This window comes from Podarcis filfolensis, assembly GCF_964270895.1.
Source record: "Podarcis filfolensis genome assembly, chromosome: 2".
In the NCBI taxonomy this organism is placed as follows: domain Eukaryota; kingdom Metazoa; phylum Chordata; class Lepidosauria; order Squamata; family Lacertidae; genus Podarcis; species Podarcis filfolensis.
Window position 1 is genome coordinate 6,731,697 of NC_139605.1, and position 23,154 is coordinate 6,754,850.

General features: G+C 44.4%; 2 protein-coding genes and 1 long non-coding RNA gene across 8 annotated transcripts in view; 1 reads left to right on the forward strand and 2 right to left on the reverse strand.

Annotated features, from left to right (window-relative positions):
• Positions 1–4,767: 4,767 nt before the first annotated feature.
• LOC310757427 lies at positions 4,768–7,856 on the forward strand. 2 transcript variants are annotated; one of them, XR_014545194.1, is made up of 3 exons: positions 4,768–5,096; positions 5,993–6,074; positions 7,054–7,856. It is a non-coding gene; the product is annotated as an uncharacterized lncRNA (long non-coding RNA). The 2 variants fall into 2 exon arrangements; XR_014545195.1 differs by lacking the exon at positions 4,768–5,096 and having other exon boundaries at positions 5,763–6,074.
• A 1,339-nt stretch (positions 7,857–9,195) lies between these two features.
• On the reverse strand, positions 9,196–16,011 carry LOC310757151 (uncharacterized protein). The gene is made up of 2 exons (XM_083602359.1): positions 15,963–16,011; positions 9,196–11,631 (listed from the first exon to the last, which is right to left on the reverse strand). The coding sequence occupies exons 1-2, from the start codon at positions 16,006–16,008 to the stop codon at positions 10,772–10,774; spliced, it is 906 nt and encodes a 301-aa protein (XP_083458485.1). The 5' UTR covers positions 16,009–16,011; the 3' UTR covers positions 9,196–10,771.
• A 1,614-nt stretch (positions 16,012–17,625) lies between these two features.
• Positions 17,626–23,154, reverse strand: part of LOC310756979 (uncharacterized protein) — a 131,343-nt gene continuing 125,814 nt past the window's right edge. For 2 of the 5 annotated variants that reach the window (XM_083602007.1, XM_083602005.1), the window contains exon 2: positions 17,626–21,003. In XM_083602007.1, the coding sequence (XP_083458133.1) occupies positions 19,724–20,992 (1,269 nt within the window). In that variant the 5' untranslated portion in view covers positions 20,993–21,003 and the 3' untranslated portion in view covers positions 17,626–19,723. Of the gene's footprint in view, positions 21,007–23,154 lie in introns of all 5 variants that reach the window. The other 3 variants (XR_014545004.1, XM_083602004.1, XM_083602006.1) reach the window with 3 other exon arrangements.

Consider the following 23,154-nt stretch of genomic DNA (forward strand, 5'->3'; position numbering starts at 1 on the left):
TGAGTGCAATTGTGCGGTAGTTGGAGCATTCTTTGGCACTGCCCTTCTTTGGGTGTTGGGATGTAGACAGAGAGATAGACTCTTCAAAATAAACTTTCCTCCCACTCCATCCTTCAACCCCATTATTTTTCTAATCAGATCATCTATATCTTCTAGATCAGGCACGTCCAACCACAAGTAGCCTGAGATCTACCATCCAATATCAAAACTGGCAGTGATCTACCACACTCTCCCTTTGTCATTCTTCAGCTTAAACATATTATATTTGCCTGAGCTTATGATAAAAATAATAACAAATGATAGTCACTTCCATAAAACCTGAAAAGTTCATCATAAATCAATATATTTTTAAAAAATACATACTTTGTATATTTGTAATAACATAAGAAAATTACATTGAGGACAGGGTCCTACATAATCAGAACATGATGCACCGATTGTTGTTCACAAAAGCTCATGCCATAATAAATGTGTTAAGTCTTTAAAGTACCCCAGGACTCTTGCTGTTTTTCAAATGAGTCAGGGGCACACGTCAACCACAGCAGTTTCCCCCATGGTTCCCCTCAAGCACCACCTTAAGAACTGGAGGAAACCTGTAGGAGTCCTTTCCCCTGGATCCAACCCACACTTTCCTCTTGAGTAAACCTAAACCATCCCCTTCTCTCTCCGAGAAGCCAGCCCACAGGGCTGCACGTGCACACACACACCCCTACACACCCCTCCACTCCGTGGGCGGGGTGGCAGCAGCCAGTAAGGGTCCCCCACTCCCTTGCCCGTGTTTACTCGGGAGTAAGCTTCGCTGCGCTCCAGAGCTTGTTGGTTTATTGGGGGGGGCAAGGCAGTCCTCTCCTCCAGGGCTGGTTCCTGGAATGTCCAGCACCATCTCTTTCACTCTCTCTCTCTGTCCCTCCCTCCCTCTCTCTGGACCCAAACCAGCCCTTTCTCTCCAGGAGCCAGCCTGAAGGGCTTCTCTCTCTTGCTGCGCCACACGATTTCCATCTGGTACGCAGGCTGAGACCCTACCTGCCCATGGACTGTCTCGCCAGAGTGGTGCATGCTCTAGTTATCTCCCGCTTGGACTACTGCAATGCGCCCTACGTGGGGCTACCTTTGAAGGTGACTCAGAAACTACAACTAATCCAGAATTTCTTCTAAAAGTTGCATAGTTCTATATCTCCTTGACATTGAAGGGAGGGTATTTCACAGGTCAGGTGCCACTACTGATAAGGCCCTCTGTCTGGTTCTCTGCAACTTTGCTTCTTGCAAGTGAGGGGACTAGCAGAAGACCTTTGGTGCTGGACCTCGGTGTCCGGGCTGAAGGATGGGGGTAGAGACGCTCCTTCAGGTATACTAGGCTGAGGCCGTTTAGGGCTTTAAAGGTCAGCACCAACACTTTGAATTGTGCTCGGAAACGTACTGGGAGCCAATGTAGGTCTTTCATTGTTCTATGGTCTCGGCGGCTGTTCCCAGTCACCAGTCTAGCTGCTGCATTCTGCACTCTGGTGAGACAGTCTGTGGGCAGGTAGGGTCTCCCTTCCTCCCAGTGCTGGCATGGTCAACGGGCACAGGTGGTGGGCGTCAGGTTCCAGTAGCTTCTGGAGGATGGAAATAATAATAATGACAGTAATCATTCATTTTTTTGTACCCTGCCCATTTGATTGAGCTGCCCCAGTCACTTTGTGAGGCTTCCAACAGAATGGAAAAGAACACAGCAAAACTTCAAACATGGAAAGCTTCTCGATACAGGGCTGCCTTCAGATGTCTACAGAAAGTTTGCTTATCACTTTGACATCTGCCGGGAGGGCGTTTCACAGGGACGGTGCCACTACTGGGAAGGGCCTCTGCCTGGTTCCCTGTAACCTCACTTCTCACAGGGAGGGAACTGCCAGAAGGCCCTCGGAGCTGGACCTCAGTGTCCGGGTTGAACGATGGGGGTGGAGATGCTTCTTCTGGTATACAGGATCGAGGCCGTTTAAGGCTTTAAAGGTCAGCACCAACACTTTGAATTGTGCTTGGAAACGTACTGGGAGCCAATGCAGCGCAGAAAGAGGGGGAAGGAAGTCAAATTTTGAAATGTTAAATTGATTGTAAAACTAATTAAATGTATAAATAAAAAACTTGCACAATCCCCCCCCACATATTCAATAAACATTTTCCAATTTGGCCCACCTTGTCAAGTTTCCTGTTCTCACAGGACTCAGCTATACAGCTGCAAATATAACGTTTTAATGTGTTTTCAGTGCATTACACAAATGTGACACTAGATGGCAATGGTGAGCTTATGGCAAATTCAATATATATGTTTTTAAACTTTTTTTTTTTTAAAGCATTTTTATATGTGTCTAGATTCCACCACAGTGGTCAAACAGATGCCTGTGGGAAGCCCCTAAGTGCCGCAGTGCCTCTTCCCACCTGCAAATTCCCAGAAACTGGTATTCCAAGATAGACTGCCTCTGAGAATGGAGGCTCCATTCAGCCGGCCCAAGTAGAGCCCTGCAGCTGGACGCAGCCAGTGGCCCACCCAGTCCAGCCTCCTGTTCTCACAGTGGTCCACCAGATGCCCCGATGGAAAGCCGGCAAGCTGGACCGGAGGTCAACAGTGACACTTAAAAGATTCCCTGAGCCTGGTATTCAGACGCATCTCTTGTCTCCGACACTGAAGGGGGAACTGAGCCAGGGCTGCTGATGGCCTCATACTCTAAGGAGGATGCTTAATCCACTTTTAAAGCCTTCCCAAAGTTCCCAAGGGGAAGCGGGTGGCGCTGTGCACTAAACCACAGAGCCTAGGACTTGCCGATCAGAAGATCGACGGTTCAAATCCCCGTGACGGGGTGAGCTCCCGTTGCTCGGTCCCTGCTCCTGCCAACCTAGCAGTTCGAAAGCACGTCAAAGTGCAAGTAGATAGATAGGTACCTCTCTGGCGGGAAGGTAAACGGCGTTTCCGTGCACTGCTCTGTTCGCCAGAAGCGGCTTAGTCATGCTGGCCACACGATCCGGAGCTCCCTCGGCCAATAAAGCGAGATGAGTGCCGCAACCCCAGAGTCAGTCACAACTGGACCTAATGGTCAGGGGTCCCTTTACCTTTTTAAAGGACCACAGCTTTCCCCATCCATCCAGGCATCTGACTTTGCACTAGAGCACCCGTTCCCTTCTCTGCCCCGCTAATGCAAAGGTTTAAGGGGTTTGGGGAAGGGGGGGAAACCATTGCAATGGACGTTTGGGATCTGCTTTTCTGATGTTTTGCAATTGCATGCAGAAATCTATACAAGAAAACCAGAGCTGGGAGGTTTCTTTCCTGTCTTCACCCTCCCGGCCACCTCTATTGCTCAAAGAAATCCACCAATTCCTCCAAATGGGGAGCTGCCTGCAGCGGCCATAGACTCACACAGAAAAACGGGGCACAAAAGAGCAATGCAGCACGCACTTCCGGACCTTATTCGACATGCGGTTGTCTCGTCCATCAGCTCCGTACCTCTTTGGTCCTCCGGTGCTGTTTCTCTTGGCATCCGCGCTGGCAGCACCGAATGGGAACCTGAAGTGTCTCAAGCTCCTCGGAGGGGCCAAGCCGCAGAAAGAGTTCCTTCCCCCACTCAATTTGAGGGCAGGCGTGGGTGGAAGATAAGATGTGGGGTGTTTTGCTTTGCTTCTCCTGCTTCTTGTGGGCGGGAAAAGGAATGCCAGGGGATATCCCACTAACTCAGAGGAGACCAATTAAAACCAATGCACGCCCGTGGAGCGATTGCTGCAGAGTCAAATCACAGCCACCGTTGCTAGTGCCCATTGACAGCCATCTCCTCCATGATTTTGTCGTCTTCTTCTTCTTCTTCTTCTTCTTCTTCTTCTTCTTCTTCTTCTTCTTCTTCTTCTTCTTCTTCTTCTGTCTCCAGTGGGAGGGAGTTCCATAGTTTAGCAATGCTTTCTTTTATCTGGCTCTGAACCTTCCAGCAATTTCCAGTGTTATGAGAGAGGGAAAGAAACGTTTCTCCATCCGCTTCTCTCCATGACACGAGTAGTTTTTAATAATGTAATAGATCTATGGTGCTAAAATGTTTAGGTTGTTAAATATTAGGATTTAATTAGAACTTGTACGTTATAAAGGGACGCGGGTGGCGCTGTGGGTAAAACCTCAGCGCCTAGGACTTGCTGATCGCATGGTCGGCGGTTGTCGTTCGGTCCCAGCTCCTGCCCACCTAGCAGTTCGAAAGCACCCTTAAGTGCAAGTAGATAAATAGGTACCGCTTTATACGGGGAAGGTAAACAGCGTTTCCGTGTGCTGCGCTGGTGCCAATTCGCCAGAGCAGCTTCGTCACGCCGGCCACGTGACCCGGAAGTGTCTGCGGACAGCGCTGGCTCCCGGCTTCTTAAGTGAGATGAGCGCACAACCCTAGAGTCTGTCAAGACTGGCCCGTACGGGGAGGGGTACCTTTACCTTTTTACCTTGCACGTTATAACTGGGATATGCTATAAGACAGGCTCAATGTGTATTGCAACATAGCCTCCAACATTTCTCCAATGAAGACAGGGATGTCCTATTCTATTATAGGGGTACCTCGGGTTACCTATGCTTCAGGTTACAGACTCCGCTAACCCAGAAATATTACCTCAGGTTAAGAACTTTGCTTCAGGATGAGAACAGAAATCGTGCTCCAGCGGCACGGCAGCAGCAGGAGGCCCCATTAGCTAAAGTGGTACCTCAGGTTAAGAACAGTTTCAGGTTAAGAACAATTTTATTTATATCCTGCCCTCCCCAGCCGAAGCTGGGCTCAGAGCGGCTAACATCAAATGTATAACACATTAACATAAAATCAGACAATCAATTAAAATACATCCTCACCTGAGATATTTCCCAGGAGCTGGTAAAGTGAGGGGGAGATACCCTAAAACGTTTCACTAATTGCCCAAAGTCTTCTGGATTGTCTCAACTCTCCCCAAAAAGTGTTTTCCCTCTTATAATTTTATTTTTGATCCTAGTCCTCATTGCTGTTTCAGATAAAGGAACGAACTGCAGAGGCAGGAGGAGATTTCTCTGAGGCCAAGGAAACGTTCCTTGTGGTGGCCTATCAATCAGGAAGGTGACGGAGAAACCGCCTTACAGAGTAAGCATAGATGGGCACCTTCGACCAGAAGAATGGCTCCTTGCAAGTTCAGGATGAGCATGATGTGGCACTTGTCTGAGTGCCAGTCCCTCAGGTTGCAGGATCCAAGGAGACATATGAAATAAGGCCATCCATCTGCTAAACCAGGGGTAGGCGACCTAAGGCCCGGGGGCCAGGTGCAGCCCAATCGCCTTCTCAATCCGGCCCGCGGACACTCCAGGACTTTGTCTTTTCTTCTTCTTATTATTATTTCTTTGTTTCTTATCTTTGCTACTTCTTTATTTTTTTCTTTCTCTATAAATTTTCTATTTTATATAAAAAAAAATTTTTACCTGTTAAGAGATAGTACATGTTTGTACAGACATGTAAGTTTTTTAATCAATAAAGAATATTAATTTTAAAAAGGAAGAAGAATGTGTCCTTTTATTTTAAAAGCATCTCTGGGTTATTTGTGGGGCCTGCCTGGTGTTTTTACATGAGTAGAATGTGTGCTTTTATTTAAAATGCATCTCTGGGTTATTTGTGGGGCATAAGAATTCATTCATTACCCCCCCTCCCCCAATATAGTCCGGCCCAGCACATGGTCTGAGGGACAGTGGACCAGCCCATGGCTGAAAAAGGTTGCTGACCCCTGGGCTAAACTGATCCCAAACTTCTTGTGCAGGGAGACGTTCATCCAAACATAGCAGAGGAAAGCTCCCTCAGAACCACCCAGCCAATCCGAGCACGTTTCCTCAGTGAAGGTCATGCCGCTCTGCTTGGTTGCTAAGCAGCAGCTCCGCCCACCCCTCTTGGCCAGCTCTCTTTAAACACTACCAGATTTAACCCTTAGCTGATAAACTGCATGATCCCTGCTGTTGACCTTCCAACATTCCTGACCTCTTTGTCTCTTGCAGGTGATGAAACCGTGCTGACAATTCGTACTCAGCCATTTCTCCTTGGGATGGAGGACAAGCTCTTTCTGGGTCACCAAATCAGGTAGAGGGAATCAGGACCGGGGACCCTGCCAGTACCGCTATCTTGCTACCCACTAGGAAGGCTGTCAACGCCACTCATGAAGATTTGAATCAGGAGTGGGGAACCTCAGGCATCATAGTCAGGGGCACTAACTGCGGCCCTCCAAACCTCTACCTGGCCCTTGAGACTCTCCCCAGGCCACCCCCCCCTTCCCAGCAACACAGAAGACACTCCTTGAGTGTTTTTGCCTAGCCGAAATGTGCCCTTGACTCTGATCATGCCTGTTGTTTCCTTGGATGGAGGTAGCAAATTTTGCCTCTGGATCTGCCCCCAATATTGTCTTGAATGGAAAGAGGCTCCCAGGTGGGAAAAAAAGCTTCTGCAGCCTCTACAGTGGTACCTTGGTTCTCAAACGCCTTGGTACTCCAACAACTTGGAACCCAAACACCGCAAACCAGGAAGTGTTTGCAAACTTTTTTGGGAAGCCGAATGTGCTCAGTTTTGAGTGCCTTGACTCAATTTTGAGTGTAATGCTTCTGTTTTGAGTGATACGCTGAGGTCTGTCTGTGTTTGCTATTTATTTTGCATTTTTGTTTTTGCGGCTCTTTTTTGTGTGACTGTGTGGAACCCAGTTCAGCTACTGATTGATTGATTGTGTGGTTGCAGTACATTGTTTATTGCTTTCATTTTATGGATCAATGGTCTCGTTAGATGGTAAAATTCATGTTCAATTGCTGTTTTAGGGGTTGTTTTCAGAAGTCTGGGACGGATTAATCCATTTTGCATTACTTTCTATGGGAAAGCGCGCCTTGGTTTTGGAATGCTTTGGTTTGGGAACAGACCTCCGGAATGGATTAAGTTTGAGAACCAAGGTCCCAATGTATATTAATCCTGAGGGTAATCCCCATTCACCTCCCCTTAACAAGGCTTTGGGATTTTGCTTGTGGACTCATCTATTTTGATATTTGCAAGGAAGCATTTCGCCCCCTCTCCCTCTCAGGACTCAGTTCCACTGAAGAGGAATGGGCTCTGCTGGGTCCTGACCAGAGAGCCCTGAACAGCCAAATTATGAAGGAGATTTGCAGGATCGTGTCCTCTCTTGGTAAGGTTCCCTTTTACTCTGCTTGATGATAATATATTTTCAGAAATGCAAGTAACTTAATTGGCAATACTCAATGAGTTTAACGCCTGTGTGTCAGCATCACAATTCTTATTATTTTGGTCCAGCGAGAATTATCTATTTGTGTATATCCTCCGTATATCTCTTTCTATAGCTCTGCTTCTGTTTATCTACCGTTTTCCCATTTAAGAAAAATCCACAGGAGGATTAACCCTGGTCAGATGCCAGTAGAAAAAGTAACAATTATTATCATATTATTTGTAACAATGATTTATTGATTGCCTTAAATACGATTGCCTTCTATGGCGAAACTTACCAGAAGAATAAGAAATCAAGTTAACATTTTTTTAAAATAAAAGAATGGAAATGGTTTATTGAATATTTACAGATACATTGTAAACAGATAAAAACATTGGTAGGATTATTGTAATAACCTGCAGTTTCATACGAGTATATATTTAAAGAAGATGAATAAATGAGCAAATTAAGTTAATTTGGATATGCAGAAGATATTAAAAATAAATTTAAGGAACCGCAGAAAGAGGGGGAAGAAAGTCAAACCTTGAAATATCAAAATGATTGTAAAATTATTGAAATGTACAGTGGTGCCTCGCAAGACGAAATTAATTCGTTCCGCAAGTTTTTTCTTCTTGCGAGTTTTTCGTCTTGCGAAGCACGGTTTCCCATAGGAATGCATTGAAAATCAATCAATGCGTTCCTATGGAGACCGTCCGGGGACAGAGGGGAAGCACCGCGCGCCTTCCCCTCTGTCCCCGGACCTGTTTTAAAGCAAGGGAAGGGGCAGCGGGGAGAATCGCATCTCCCCGTTGCCGCCCCTTGCTTCAAAAGAGGTCCGGGGACAGCGGGGAAGACGCGCTGCGCTTCCCCACTATCCCCGGAGCTTGCGGGCCAAGCTTCGTTTTGCGAAGCAAGCCCATAGGGAAATGCGTCTTGCGAAGCGGCTAAGAAAACGAAAAACTCCTTCGTCTAGCGAGTTTTTCGTCTTCCGAGGCGTTCGTCTTGCGGGGTACCACTGTATAAACATGAAAAGTATTTTAAAAAAATAACTGATTGCCTTCTAAACCACCGTCTCAAGGCAATTTATATAAAAAATGTTTTAAAAAGCAGTTATATACACAAAGGCAACAAATAAAAATAAGACTAAAACCGTAACAAGTGGACACCCATTTATTTATCCAGCTCGAAAAGGTGGAAAATGTCCCAATTCCCGCCCCCCCCCCCGAAAGGGATGCCATTCCACAGAACACAGACAGTGACACTAAAAGCCCCATTCTGGGTGTGTGCTTTGGAGATCTTTGGAACCTGCAGGAGAATCTCTGCTGTATATCTGGGACTGAGCAGAACAGGGACTTGCATGTGAGTACAAACACCTTGAACTCAGCCCAGTAGCAGATTGGTAGCAAGTGCAAATCCCACTAGCAGGCTGTTCTATGCTGGCAGTAGTTTCCTCCCACAAGCCTGACATGGATGGCACTGTGGTCTAAACCACTGAGCCTCTTGGGCTTGCTGATGGCAAGGTTGGCGGTTTGAATCTGTGCAACAGAGTGAACTCCTGTTGCTCTGCCCCAGCTCCTGCCAACCTAGCAGTTTGAAAGCACACCAGTGCAAGTAGGTAAATAGGTACCACTGTGGCGGGAAGGCAAATGATGTTTCCATGAGTTCTGGTTTCCATCACGGTGTTCCATTGCGCCAGAAGCGGTTTAGTCCTGCTGGCCACATGACCCAGAAAGTTGTCTGTGGACAAACACCAGGTCCCTCGGCCTGAAAGCAAGATGAGAGCTGCAACCCCATAGTCGCCTTTGACTGGACTTAACGGTCCAGGGGTCCTTTACCTTTTTTACCTTGCTCACACAAGCCACCTGGCTATTGTGTTCTGCACCAGCTACAGCCTGTGGCCCAACCTTCAAGGGTGGCTCTTTGTACAGTGCATTGCAGTAAACTAACCATAAGGGATGTGAACAGATCCCATTATTTTTTTCCAGTGTAGGTGGGACTCATGAGTTTTTTGAAATTTTCATAAAGATTTTATTTTCGTAAAGCTTTTTCTGTTTCATTTTATGATGTACATGAAACAAAGATAGCAGCTATAAGTATAGTGATCAGACGGGATTACTATGAGGAATGATATGCATCAAGCCATTGTGTCCGCGATGAAAGCATTGCGTTGACTGGGTTTGATTCATTGACAATAATTTCTGATCAAATCCCACAAGCCTCTGCACCTATGCCCTTTTTCTCTACTGCCATTTCTCTATGTCTGACAAACCCGTATAAGCATTCTAGGACACAGACCAGTTGCTGCACCAGGCATCCTAGGCAATAAAGTTAATAGGTTACTTTGATGTAGTTTGTTAATCTTTAGATAGATCTTAGGGCCAGGAAGAGAGTGCAGGAAGAGAGTTCACAAAGAGATGGTGAATACTACCCTTCCTTCCTTCCTTTACTGATCTAACTTTGTCCCACGTGGGGTTTTTTGAAATGCTCAGAGGAAATCTGATTGGTTCTTACGAACACTGTGTAAAAAGTTCTTTTGTGAATAAAACGACCTGGGCCAAGGGGTGGGGAGAGAATTATTATACACACTCCTCCCAAAGTCTTGCTGGTCAAGCCTCGTGTGTATTTTATTAATCAGAGTCCAATCCTTCTTGCTTTGGGAACGCTACATAGAACAGCAGATGAAAATTAGGATATGAAAAGCAAAACTATAGAATAGGCACCTAGACTTGTACATGGGTTCAAACAGCACAGTCCAAGTGAATAATATTGGCATTATCTGATGATCAAGTATATCTTCGGATTTGCCAAGCTTGTGATAACAGTTGACTAGCAGATGATGGTTCTGTTGTATATAGAATCATAGAACTGTAGTTATAAGGGACCCCAAGGGTCAACTAGTCCAACCCCCAGCAATGAAGTAATCTCGGCTAAAGCATACATAGCAGAAGCCCATCCCACCTCTGCTTAAAAACCTCCAAGGAAGGAGAGCCCGCCACCTCCCGAGGGAGACTGTTCCATTGTCAAAACAGCTCTTACTGTCAGAAAGTTCTTCCAATCCAATAATGGCTGTCCTGGGGGCACCAGAACACGATCATTGGTTTACTCTCTGTAGGAGTTATTTGATATGATTAAAGATCTTCCCACACGCCAACCCTTTCTAAGATGTTTCCCTTGTACGAGTTCTTTACTGTTTAGGAAGGGAGCCCCTGTCACTGAAGTTCTTTCCATACACCAAACATTTCTAAGATTTCCTCCCTGTATGAGTTCTTTGATGCGACTTAAGGGAGCTACTGCACCTGAAGCTTTTTCCACACTCCGAACATGTATACGGTTTCTCTCCTGTATGAGTTCTTTGATGCGACTTAAGGGAGCTACTGCACCTGAAGCTTTTTCCACACTCCGAACATGTATACGGTTTCTCTCCTGTATGAGTTTGTTGATGCAATGTAAGGAAGCCACCACGACTGAAGCTCTTCCCACACTCGAAACATTTAAACGGTTTCTTTCCTGTGTGCAATCTTTGATGCAAGGTAAGGCTGGAACTCTGGCTGAAGCTCTTTCCACACTCCAAACATGTATATCATTTTCCCCCTGTATGAATCCTTTCATGCGAGGAAAGGGAGTCGAGGCGACTGAAGCTCTTGCCACATTCCCAGCATTTATAAGGTTTGCTGCCTCGATGAGTTTGTTGATGTCTAGTAAGCCCATTGTTGCGAGCGAAGCTCATTCCACACTCCAAGCACGTATGCGGTTTCTCCCCTGTATGAGTTCGTTGATGCGAGGTAAGGGCACCTTTGTGATTGAAGCTCCTTCCACACTCCAAACACGTATGCGGTTTCTCCCCTGTATGAGTTCTTTGATGCAACCTAAGGCTGTTACTATAAATAAAGCTCTTTCCACATTCTGAGCATGTATACGGTTTCTCCCCTGTATGAGATCTTTGATGCGAGGTAAGGGCACCATTGTCACTGAAGCTCTTTCCACACTCTGAACATGTATACGGTTTCTCTCCTGTATGAGTTCTTTGGTGCGAGGTAAGGGTACCACTTTGACTGAAGCTCTTTCCACACTCGGAACATATATATGGTTTCTCCCCTGTATGAGTTCTTTGGTGCGAGGTAAGGGTACCACTTTGACTGAAGCTCTTTCCACACTCGGAACATATATATGGTTTCTCTCCTGTGTGCACTCTTTGATGTAAAGTAAGAGTTGAGTGACTACCCAATATCTTTCCACACACGGTGCATTCATGCTTTTTCTCCTTTTTGTGAATTTGATTTTCACCACCCTGAGACGTACCAAAGTCACCCGCCGGCTTCTGCTTTCGTCTCCCCTCTCGCCTTCTGCCTCCATCTTGAACCCTCAGCTTCCTTTGTTCTTTGGATCCTTTTGGTGACATTTCTGATCGTTCCTCTTCTGCCAGCATCCCTTCAACATCTTCTGATGGAATAAAAAGGCAAACTGATGAAATGCTAAAGGAGCGTCTTCACCCCAATCATTCAGTCAGGACACAGAGATCCAGGTCCCAGGGTTTGTGGCAGTTCCCTCACTGTGAGAAGGGAAGTTACAGGGAACGAGGTGGAGGGCCTTCTTGGTAGTGGTGCCCACCCTGTGGAACGCCCTCTTGTGAGATGTCAGATAAATAACTATACAACTTTTAGAAGACAACTGGAGGCAGCCATGTAGAGGGAAGTTTTAAATGTTTTATTATACTTTATTATTTGTTAGAAGCCAGCTAGAGTGGCTGGGGCAACCCAGTCAGATCCGTGGGGTACAAATAATGAAAGTATTAATATGGTATTATTATTTATTAAGTTTATATACCGCCCTATACCTGGAGGACTCAGCGTGGTTCACAGAAAAGATCACATCATATATAATCAGAATAAAAACAACCCAATAACACTCCCCAAAAAAGAGCCACGTTTGAAAATGACTATAGGATGTCAAAGATATCTAGCAAAAACCTGGTTGAAAAAAGAACATGTTTGCATGGCACCTAAAGGTGTATACCCCTTCATGGATCACTGCCTTGTCCTGGTGAAGGGGCTTGAATAACTCAGCTATGACCTATGCCTTGCAGGGCCACCTAAGACAGACAGGTCAGCCAAGAGTTTAGACTAAATGTGATCCACCTGGAGAAGAAACTGGCAACCCACTCCAGTATTTTGCCATGAAAGCTCCATGGACATAAAAAAGCTTTGAGAGGAAAGTGAGTTTCCAAGGCATGCTCTGATTCATGGGGTCACAGAGAGTCGGACACGACTAAGACGACTAAACAACAACAAAGGTGTATAAGGAAGGCGCCAGGTGAACTTCCCTGGGGAGAGCATTCCAGACAGACAGCCACTGCAGAGAAGGCCCTGTTCTCGTGTTGCCACCCTCCGGACCCCCTGAGGAGGAGGCCCACGAAGGAGGACCTCAGGATCCAGCTAGGTTCATATGGAAAGAAGCAGCCCTTGAAGTATTGTGATCCTGAGCCATGTAAGGCTTTATAGGTCAAAACCAGCACCTTGATTTGAGCCCGGAAACTCCATGATAGATAGATAGTTTATTACAGCCATAAGCCCATATTCAATACATCATACAGCAAAACAGGTAAAAAACAGGTATAACAAGATAAAATTAATTAATTAAAATACGTTTAAATCAAGTACATCTCAAACCGTAAGTTTCTAAGTTTTATTAAAATAAGAACAATATAGCGCTTAAATATCAAATTATCAGTATAAATCAATATTATTTATGCAAAGTCAATAATCATAAAGTAATCCATTTTTCCTCTTATAAGCTAATACTGTTATCAGAAATCTGGCAACAGAAAGGGACCTACTCGGATCAGAATCTTGCAATAAATGTGTTAGCTGTGTTTGCAAGGAGTCACCTGAAATTTCCAATAATAAAGGGGACAAAAATCTGATCCGAGAAACTGAATGTAGTGAACAACAGAATAGTATATGTTGTAAAGATTCTATAGATCTATTATCACATACACACACCGCTGAGATCTGACCATTGGAGAATCTATTATTCAAGACATTGGAAGGAAAGGCGTTAAATCTTGCCTTAATAAAGGCATATCTGTGGGCCGCTACAGACAAAGAAGTCAAATAAGATAGTATCTGCTGTGAGGGCACTATGCCAAGATTTAATGGTGAGCAAGTGCCACTACCCAAAATGGTGTTTTGTTGTAGGTCAATCTCCTCAAGTTTTTGGGTGAGGTTTTTTTTTGCTGTGGCTAGGTCCAATTCCAATAATTCTGGTGGAGACAATCCATAGGTCACTACTTTAGAATGGATCTCTTTTGCCCCTAGGACGGGAAAATCATCTCTCCAGAGAGATTGGATCAGATACAGATTCGGGAGTCTATGTCTTAGGGACAACCAGTAACAAAGGCTGCGCCTCCAAAGAGTATTTTCTAAAGATGTAATTTTTAATTCTAAGCTAATAGCTGCGTTACTAACGCACTGAGGAAGTTTTAGCAGTCGTCTTAGAAATTGATTTTGAGTTACCTCCAAGGGCATCAAGTTTATTGCGGTCCCCCATAAAGGAACAGCATATGCCAATGTTGCAATTACTTTAGCTTTGAATACTTTCAAGGCGGATGGAACATGAAGAGCCCCGTCCGAAAAGAAAAAGCGCAAAAATGCAAAGGATAGGGCCTTGGCCTTGTTTAAAATATGTGCAATATGCGCCTTCCAACCCAGATTATATTGGAGAAAAACTCCCAGATATTGAAATTTATAGACCTGTTCAATAGGTTTTCCATCTAATTGCTACTTATAGGATTTCCGACTTTTTGAGAAAATTAGTACTTTTGATTTAGATTGATTTATAGTGAGGGAATTTGTTTTACAATATGAAACAAAGAGTTTTAATGCTCTCCTGAGGCCAATTCTTGAGAAGGATAAAATCACAGCGTCATCAGCATAGAGTAATAATGGGCAACGATAGTTTGCGAGACGGGGGGCATGGATGGTTTCCTGAAATTCAGCCAATGGTATCCTCATGTCACTAATGAATAAATTGAAAAGAAAAGGAGCTAGGATACATCCTTGCCGGACTCCTCTGTTGATGGGCACAGAGTTTGTGAGATCGCTGGCTGGGGTTATTCTCACCCTAGCAGCCGACCCCTCATGCAGCTGGATTATTAACCATAAAAGTCTTCTATCAATTCCCCATCGGGCCAACTTTTCCCAGAGTAACCTTCTGGGGATGCTGTCAAATGCAGCCTTAAGGTCAATAAAAGCCGCACAAAGTTGGCCTCGGTTTGAAGAGGAATATTTCCGGGCTAGATGGTGCAAGACTAAAACATGGTCCGTAGTTGACTGGTTTGGTCTAAATCCTGCTTGCTCGGGGCATATCAGTTTCTTTTCTTCAGCCCAATGGGTAAGTCTGTTCAGCTGAGGCCGGAAACTAATTGCTAGCCAGTGCAGTCGGACCAAGATGGGGGTAATATGCTCACCTGCCTTACTCCGGTGAGCAACCTGGCCGCTGAATTCTGCACTAGCTGAAGTTTCCAAACTGTCTTCAGAGGCAGCCCTACGTATAACACATATCTGTATCTAACCTTGAAGTTACCAGAGCATAGACAACGGTAGATAGGCTATTCCTGTCCAGATAGGGGTGTAGCTGGGCTACCAGCCAAAGGTGATGCAAGGCACTCCAGGCCATCTGAGCCTCAAGCAACAGCAAAGGATCCAGGATTACCCCCAAGCTACGAACCTGCTCCTTCAGAGGAAGTGTAACCCCATCAAGAGCAGGCGACCTTCCAGCCATCTGCTCTAGGGAACCACCCACTAACTGAGCCTCACTCTTATCTGAATTGAGCTTCAATTTGTTGGCTTTCATCCAGTCCATTACCGAGGCAAGACACTGGCGGGAGAAGGTGCTCAGGGGTATCAGTAGTAGTAATAGTGGTAGTAGTAGCATTAGCCTGTCTAAGTAAGGCCTCAGCCACACTTGGAATTTTAATGTGGACTTGAAGTTGCTTGTTTCTCCTTTTTTAAAAACCTCTTCTGCCCAGAACTCCTCTTGCAGAAATTGCTGTAGTTAATTGAAACACAAATGTTTTAAAATGTGTGTGGGGTTTTTTTTTGGGGGGGGGGTTATTGGGTTGATTTTGTTTATGTTTTGATTATGTACTTTGAGGTTTTTATATTGCAATTTTATCCTGTGAACTGCCCTAAAGCCTGTGGGTATAAGGAGGTATACAATTTTAATAAAATATAATAAAATCAGGCCGGATAAAAATTATTACAGGTTCCAGGGGGGAGCCCCTGAAGAAGGTTTCCCAATGCTTAAGGGTTTGCCTTGACCCCAAGCCCTATGGAGAGATCAAGGAAGGTCCCCCACCTGCCCAAGCTGGCCTGCAGGGAGGAGAGCAGGAGAAAGATGTGCCCCTCCATTGGGAAAAGATGTCCTACCACCATAAAAAGGGGGAAAGACCTATAAATGCATTATTTTAGCGGAATTTTATACAGAATGCATTCATTATGGGAAATGTAAATATTTGGGGAAATACCCTTTGCAAAAGCGTGTCCATTAGGCGAGATCTGCACCAAAATGCTGAACAATTTTCAAGAGGTCTTTAAAAATAATAAGATGTGAAAATCTGGATAAATTGACGACGAGAAAAAGGAGACGCAGAAAAAAACTTACATTAAAACGGTTTGCCTAACAGGGTTTTTTTTTTTAATCCCTCCCCACAACTCCCTCCAGCAGCACCCCCAGTCTCTCCCCCAGTTTTAATACATAATAATATGGCGCACCTCCAGCGCCTCCGCCAGGAAGGAGAGCCGCCGCCATGTTCGGCATCTTCCCCCACAAAAGCGGGACAGGAAGCGGAAGCTGCTATTCTCCCGACAGCCCTTTTCTCTCCGCTCTAGGAATCTCAGCTCTGTTGCCGCTGCTCTTAACCGTTTCGGAGCCGAGCGGCAGGAGCCTCTTGGCTTCTCGGGACAGAGAGCGAGGAGAGGCGCTGGTCTCGCCTCCGGAAAGCCCCGCTGAATCAGCTGCGCGGGCGACCCAAAAAGTTTTCTAAACTATTTTAAAAAATATATATTTTTTATTTTCAATTTTCAAAATAACATTTTTCCAAATTTGCCATAAATGGCTTTCCCCCCGGCCCCCCTAGTTTCCATTTCCCCCCCTTTATTCTCCTTGCATATAATTATATTTCTCCAATTAATTTCAACTTCTTTCCCCCCCTCCTAATTCTATTCTTGGTTCATAAATGTTACATCAAACCTGCTAATGTTTTGACGTTTTTACAGATTCTCTAAAATAGTCTATAAAGTTTTCCTATTGTTGATTGATTTTTTTCTCATCTTGGTGCCTGATCTTTACGGAAAATGTAGCCATTTAAGCATAGTCAACCATCTTTCCTTTCCTCTTTCTTTGGGACCTTTTCTTCTTTCCACATCTGGGCTAGTAGCATTCTGGCTGCTGTAGTTGCATAAATGGTCTCCTTTGCTTCCTTGGCAATTCTCCTCCTATTACACCTAGTAAAAAAGCCTCTGGTTTTTTTTAAACAAATTTAATTTTAAGAATTTTAAAAAGTTCATTGTATATCATTTCCCAGAAGCCCTTTATTTTTTTACATGTCCACCACATATGAAAAAACAGTTCCTTATCCTTACATTTCCAGCATAAATTAGAGATATCTTTATACATTTTAGCAAGCTTTACTGGAGTCAAATACCATCAGTACATCTTCATATAATTTTCTTTTAATGAACCACAAGCCGTGAATTTTAAAATCTCTTTCCACAGCTTTTCCTATGATTCAAGTAGTAAATTATAACCTATGTCTTTTGCCCAGTGTATCATTACAGCTTTAACCTCTTCATCTTTCGTCTCCCATTCCAACAGTGGTTTGTACATTCTTGATAACAATTTCTCATTATTTTCTAATAATTCATTTTTGAACTTTGAGAATTCCTTCCCAAAGTCCTTCTCTTTGTCACCTTTGAATATGTCATTTATTTGGCACTATTGTAACCAATCTGTTAACAGAGCTTTTTTATCCTCATATTCTTTCACCTTTAATTTGTTTTCTACTTCTGTTAACAGATCATTGTATGTTGCCCAGTTTTGTGTTTACCTCTTTTTACAGATATGGTTTCTAATGGGGAAAGACACAAAGGTGTCTTGTTCTCTAATAAACTCTTATATTTGTCCCATACTTGGTAAATTGATTTCCTTATAATGTGGTTCAGGAATCCCTTGTGCACCTTTCTTTTCTCATACCAAAATTCAGCATGCTAACCAAATCTATTACGTCCTTCCAGATCTGATACTTCAGTATTGTTTAACTGTATCCATTAGCCAATCACGTGCAGCCCATTGTGTAAATAATGTATATAAAGCAGATACTGTGGGGGAACATTCGTTCCTCCTCACCACTATGAGCTGAATAAAGAGCATGAAATCCACTCTCGACTCCGAGTATATTTCACACCTTATAAACAATAAAAGAACAATTCTGCATTTGTTATCTTTTTCTGTTCTTACTTTAAAAAAACAAAACGAAACAAGAAATCAGTCCCTGGGGAGAAGATGCTCCATGATGATTAGTAGGCCCTGCTTAGTGAGGCCTTTGCAGGAGACATCCAGGGCTGGTTGTTCTCCACAGCAAAACAAAAGAATTGAGGAGCATAGAAAGGTGTGCTTCTTCATTTTAAAAGCACTATATGTACCATTTATTTTGGTTGTGCAGGTCACGAGAGTCGTGGAGCTCTGCCGCCGCCGATTTACCATGTTTTCCAAGTCCTGGGGAGGGACAAGCCCCGCTCTCTGACGCCTGGCCACCTTCCTCTCTGTTTTCAGAGATTTCACATCCACGCTGAAGTGTCTGCTCTGCTCTTCGGGGCTGGAAACTTCCCTCCCCCCCAAAAGGGACAAATGAGATTTTCCAGAAGTTGTACTTTGCACCCAGTGGTCCCAACCCCACCTTCAGAAAAGGGCAGCCCAAATTATCGAGGGGATGGAGGAACTCCACCGTGCAGAATGGTCGCGGAATTGGGAACTTTTTAGTTTAGAGAAAAAGCAAGTAAGAAGCGACACGATTATAAAATTGTGCATTGTGTGGAGAAAGTAGGTAGAGAAAAGCTTTTTATTTCTCCTAGCGCTAGAATTCAGGGGCATCAAAGGAAGCTGAATGGTGGAAGAGTCAGGATATATAAAAGAAACCCTTCGAACAGTGAGGAATTAAGCTATGGAACTCACTGCCACAAGAGGCAGCAATGGACTGCTGTAATAGAGGATTTGAGGAACCATTAAGGAGTACTCTTTGGGTTCAGTCAGTCAACCGGCTTGTAAACTATGCTGTTTGCAATGTGCATTTTATAGTTGGCTTCACTTAGCAATGTTTTCTTTTGAAATGTTCAAGTTGTTGTTGTTTTTTGTTAACTTTGTGTTAAATATGTATTCTGTAGTCGACCTCCTTTGTAATGTTTTATTTTGAAAGATTTTAAGATATTTTAGTTTCCTGTTAAATATGTTGCTTTGACTGTATACTTTATATTTGACATTCTTCAGAAATGTTTGATTCTAGATTGTTTTATTGATGTTAAATATGCAGTAAACCGCTTTGAGATTTTTTTAAAAAATATCAAGCGGTATAGAAATGAATAATAATAATAATAATAATAATAATAATAATAATAATAATAATAATAAATTAATTTGGGGGGGAAGTCTAGATGGCATCAGTGGACCTCACTACTCTCCCTTGTCAGTACTCCCTCTCTCCTTATGCCCCAAACTTGCTGGGCCCAATTTCCCTAATGGCAGAGGGGCTAGCAGCTTGGCTCCCTCTCCTTGCTGCTTCCACACATTTGGAGAGGGCAGGTGAGGAAGCAGACAGAGCTAGAAAAACAAAGAGGAGCCTGGCTGAAGGGAACTTCCTCCCGAGTAATACTAATTTATACCCCTCCCACTTGGCGGGATTTCCCCAGCCACTCTGGGCGGCTCCCAACAGAAAAATAATTAATAATTTATTATTTATACCCCGCCCATCTGGCTGGGTTTCCCCAGCCACTCTGGGCGGCTTACAAAAGAATATTAAAATACAATAACCTATTAAACATTAAAAGCTTCCCTAAACTAGGCTGTCTAGCAGATGATGGTTCTGCTGTATATAGAATCATAGAACTGTAGTTATAAGGGACCCCAGGGGTCATCTAGTCCAACCCCCAGCAATGAAGTAATCTCGGCTAAAGCATCCATAGCAGAAGGCCATCCAACCTCTGCTTAAAATCCTCCAAGGAAGGAGAGCCCGCCACCTCCCGAGGGAGACTGTTGCATTGTCAAAACAGCTCTTACTGTCAGAAAGTTCTTCCAATCCAATAATGGCTGTCCTGGGGGGACCAGAACACGATCATTGGTTTACTCTCTGTAGGAGTTATTTGATATGATCAAAGATCTTCCCACACGCCAACCCTTCCTAAGATGTTTCCCTTGTACGAGTTCTTTACTGTTTAGGAAGGGAGCCCCTGTCACTGAAGTTCTTTCCATACACCAAACATTTCTAAGATTTCCTCCCTGTATGAGTTCTTTGATGCGACTTAAGGGAGCTACTGCACCTGAAGCTTTTTCCACACGCTGAACATGTATACGGTTTCTCCCCTGTATGAGTTCTTTGATGCAACGTACGGGAGCTACTGCACCTGAAGTTCCTTCCACACTCTGAACATGTATACGGTTTCTCTCCTGTATGAGTTCTTTGATGCAACGTGAGTTGGCTACCGCGACAGAAGCTCTTGCCACACTCCAAACATTTATAAGGTTTCTCTCCCGTGTGCAATCTTTGATGCAAGGTAAGGCTGCAACTGTAGCTGAAGCTCTTTCCACACTCCAAACATGTATATCGTTTCTCCCCTATATGAATTCTTTCATGTGAGGAAAGGGAGTCAATGCGACTGAAGCTCTTGCCACATTCCCAGCATTTATAAGGTTTGGTGCCTCGATGAGTTTGTTGATGACTAGTAAGCCCATTGCTGCGAGCAAAGCTCATTCCACACTCCAAGCACGTATGCGGTTTCTCCCCTGTATGAGTTCGTTGATGCGACTTAAGGTGGCTACTTTGAGTGAAGCTCCTTCCACACTCTGAACATGTGTACGGTTTTTCCCCTGTATGAGATCTTTGATGCGAGGTAAGGGCACCATTGTCACTGAAGCTCTTTCCACACTCTGAACATGTATACGGTTTCTCCCCTGTATGAGATCTTTGATGCCTAGTAAGCTGGCCACAACCACTGAAGCACTTTCCACATTCTGAACATTTATACGGTTTCTCTCCTGTATGAGTTCGTAGATGCAAGGTGAGGGAACTACTGCCACTGAAGCACTTTCCACACTCCAAGCATTTATACGGTTTCTCTCCTGTATGAGTTCGTAGATGCAAGGTGAGGGAACTACTTGCACGGAAGCTCTTTCCACACTCGGAACATATATATGGTTTCTCCCCTGTATGAGTTCTTTGGTGCGAGGTAAGGGTACCACTTTGACTGAAGCTCTTTCCACACTCGGAACATATATATGGTTTCTCTCCTGTGTGCACTCTTTGATGTAAAGTAAGAGTTGAGTGACTACCCAATCTCTTTCCACACACGGTGCATTCATGCTTTTTCTCCTCTCTAGAAATTTGATTTTCACCACCCTGAGACGTACAAGAGTCACCCTCCGGCTTCTGCTTTCGTCTCCCCTCTCGCCTGCTGCCTCCATCTTGAACCCTCAGCTTCCTTTGTTCTTTGGATCCTTTTGGTGACATTTCTGATTGTTCCCCTTCTGCCAGCATCCTTTCAACATCTCCTGATAGAATAAAAAAGCAAACTGATGAAATGCTAAAGGAGCGTCTTCAGCCCAATCATTCAGTCAGGACACAGAGATCCAGGTCCCAGGGCCTTGTGGCAGTTCCCTCACTGTGAGAAGGGAAGTTACAGGGAACACGGCGGAGGGCCTTCTTGGTAGTGGTGCCCACCCTGTGGAACGCCCTCTTGTGAGATGTCAGATAAATAACTATACAACTTTTAGAAGACATCTGAAGGCAGCCATGTAGAGGGAAGATTTAAATGTTTTATTATGCTTTTATATTTGTTAGAAGCCAGCTAGAGTGGCTGGGGCAACCCAGTCAGATCCGTGGGGGTACAAATAATGAAAGCATTAATATGGGATTATTATTTATTGATATGGGATTATTATTTATTGAGTTTATATACTGCCCTATACCCGGAGGACTCAGCATGGTTCACAGAAAAGATCACATCATATATAATCAGAATAAAACCCAACCCAATAACACCCCCCCAAAAAAGAGCCACGTTTGAAAAAAACTATATGATGTCAAACATATTAAGCAAAAGCCTGGTTAAAAAAGAACATGTTTGCATGACACCTAAAGGTGTATACCCCTTCATGGATCACTGCCTTGTTGTGGTGAAGGGGCTTGAATAACTCAGCTATGACCTATGCCTTGCAGGGCCACCTAAGGCCCTGTTCTCGTGTTGCCACCCTCCGGACCACTTGAGGAGGAAGCCCACGAAGGAGGACCTCAGGATACGGCTAGGTTCATATAGAAAGAAGCAGCACTTGAAGTATTGAGGTGGTACTTGAAGTATTGTGATCCTCAGCCATTTAAGGCTTTACAGGTCAATACCAGCACCTTGAATTGTGCCCGGAAACTAATTGGTAGCAACCTGGCTGCTGAATTCTGCACTAGCTGAAGTTTCCAAACTGTCTTCAGAGGCAGCCCTACGTATAACACATATCTATATCTAACCTTGAAGTTCCCGGAGCATAGACAACGGTAGATAGGCTATTCCTGTCCAGATAGGGGTGTAGCTGGGCTACCAGCCAAAGGTGATGCAAGGCACTCCAGGCCATCTGAGCCTCGAGCGTCAGCAAAGGATCCAGGAGAACCCCCAAGCTACGAACCTGCTCCCTCAGAGGAAGTGTAACCCCATCAAGAGCAGGCGACCTTCCAGCCATCTGCTCTAGGGAACCACCCACTAACTGAGCCTCACTCTTATCTGGATAGAGCTTCAATTTGTTGGCTTTCATCCAGTCCATTACTGAGGCAAGACACTGGCGGGAGAGGGTGCTCAGGGGTTGCTCAGCGGATAAGCGGTAATTGACAGATAAGCGGCTTAGCGGCTTAGCGGATAAGCGGCAATTTACAGATAAGGAGCTTAGCGCCTTTCAGAAAAGGCAAAAAAAAAGGGAGACCTTGGAAAAAAATTCGTTTTGCGAGACAGCCCCATAGAAAACTTCGTCTTGCGAAGCGGAAAAAATATCGGAAAGCCCTTTCGTCTTGCGCGTTTTTCGTTTAGCGGGGCATTCGTCTAGCGGGGTACCACCGTAATAGCATTAGCCTGTATAAGTAAGGCCTCAGCCACACTTGGAATTTTAATGTGGACTTGAAGTTGCTTGTTTCTCCTTTTTTAAAAACCTCTTCTGCCCAGAACTTCTCTTGCAGAAATTGCTGTAGTTAATTGAAACACAAATGCTTTAAAATGTGTGTGGGTTGTTTTTTTTTGGGGGGGGTGTTATTGGGTTGATTTTGTTTATGTTTTGATTGTGTACTTTGAGTTTTTATATTGCTATTTTATCCTGTGAACTGCCCTAAAGCCTGTGGGTATAGGGAGGCATACAATTTTAATAAATTATAATAAAATCAGGCCGGATAAAAATTATTACAAGTTCCAGGGGGGAGCCCCTGAAGAAGGTTTCCCAATGCTTAAGGGTTTGCCTTGACCCCAAGGCCTATGGAGAGACCAAGGAAGGTCCCCCACCTGGCCAAGTTGGCCTGCAGGGAGGAGAGCAGGAGAAAGATCTGCCCCTCCATTGGGAAAAGATGTCCTACTACCATAAAAAGGGGGAAAGCCCTATAAATGCATTATTTTAGCGGAATTTTATACAGAATGCATTCATTATGGGAAATGTAAATATTTGGGGAAATAC

Excerpts from the sequence above, each read along its gene's own strand:
- LOC310757151 (XM_083602359.1), bottom strand. The coding sequence starts at position 16,008 with ATGCCGAACATGGCGGCGGCTCTCCTTCCTGGCGGAGGCGCTGGAG. Across the intron at positions 11,632-15,962 it reads TCCTGGCGGAGGCGCTGGAG|AAGATGTTGAAGGGATGCTG; the intron begins GTGCGCCATATT and ends TTATTCCATCAG.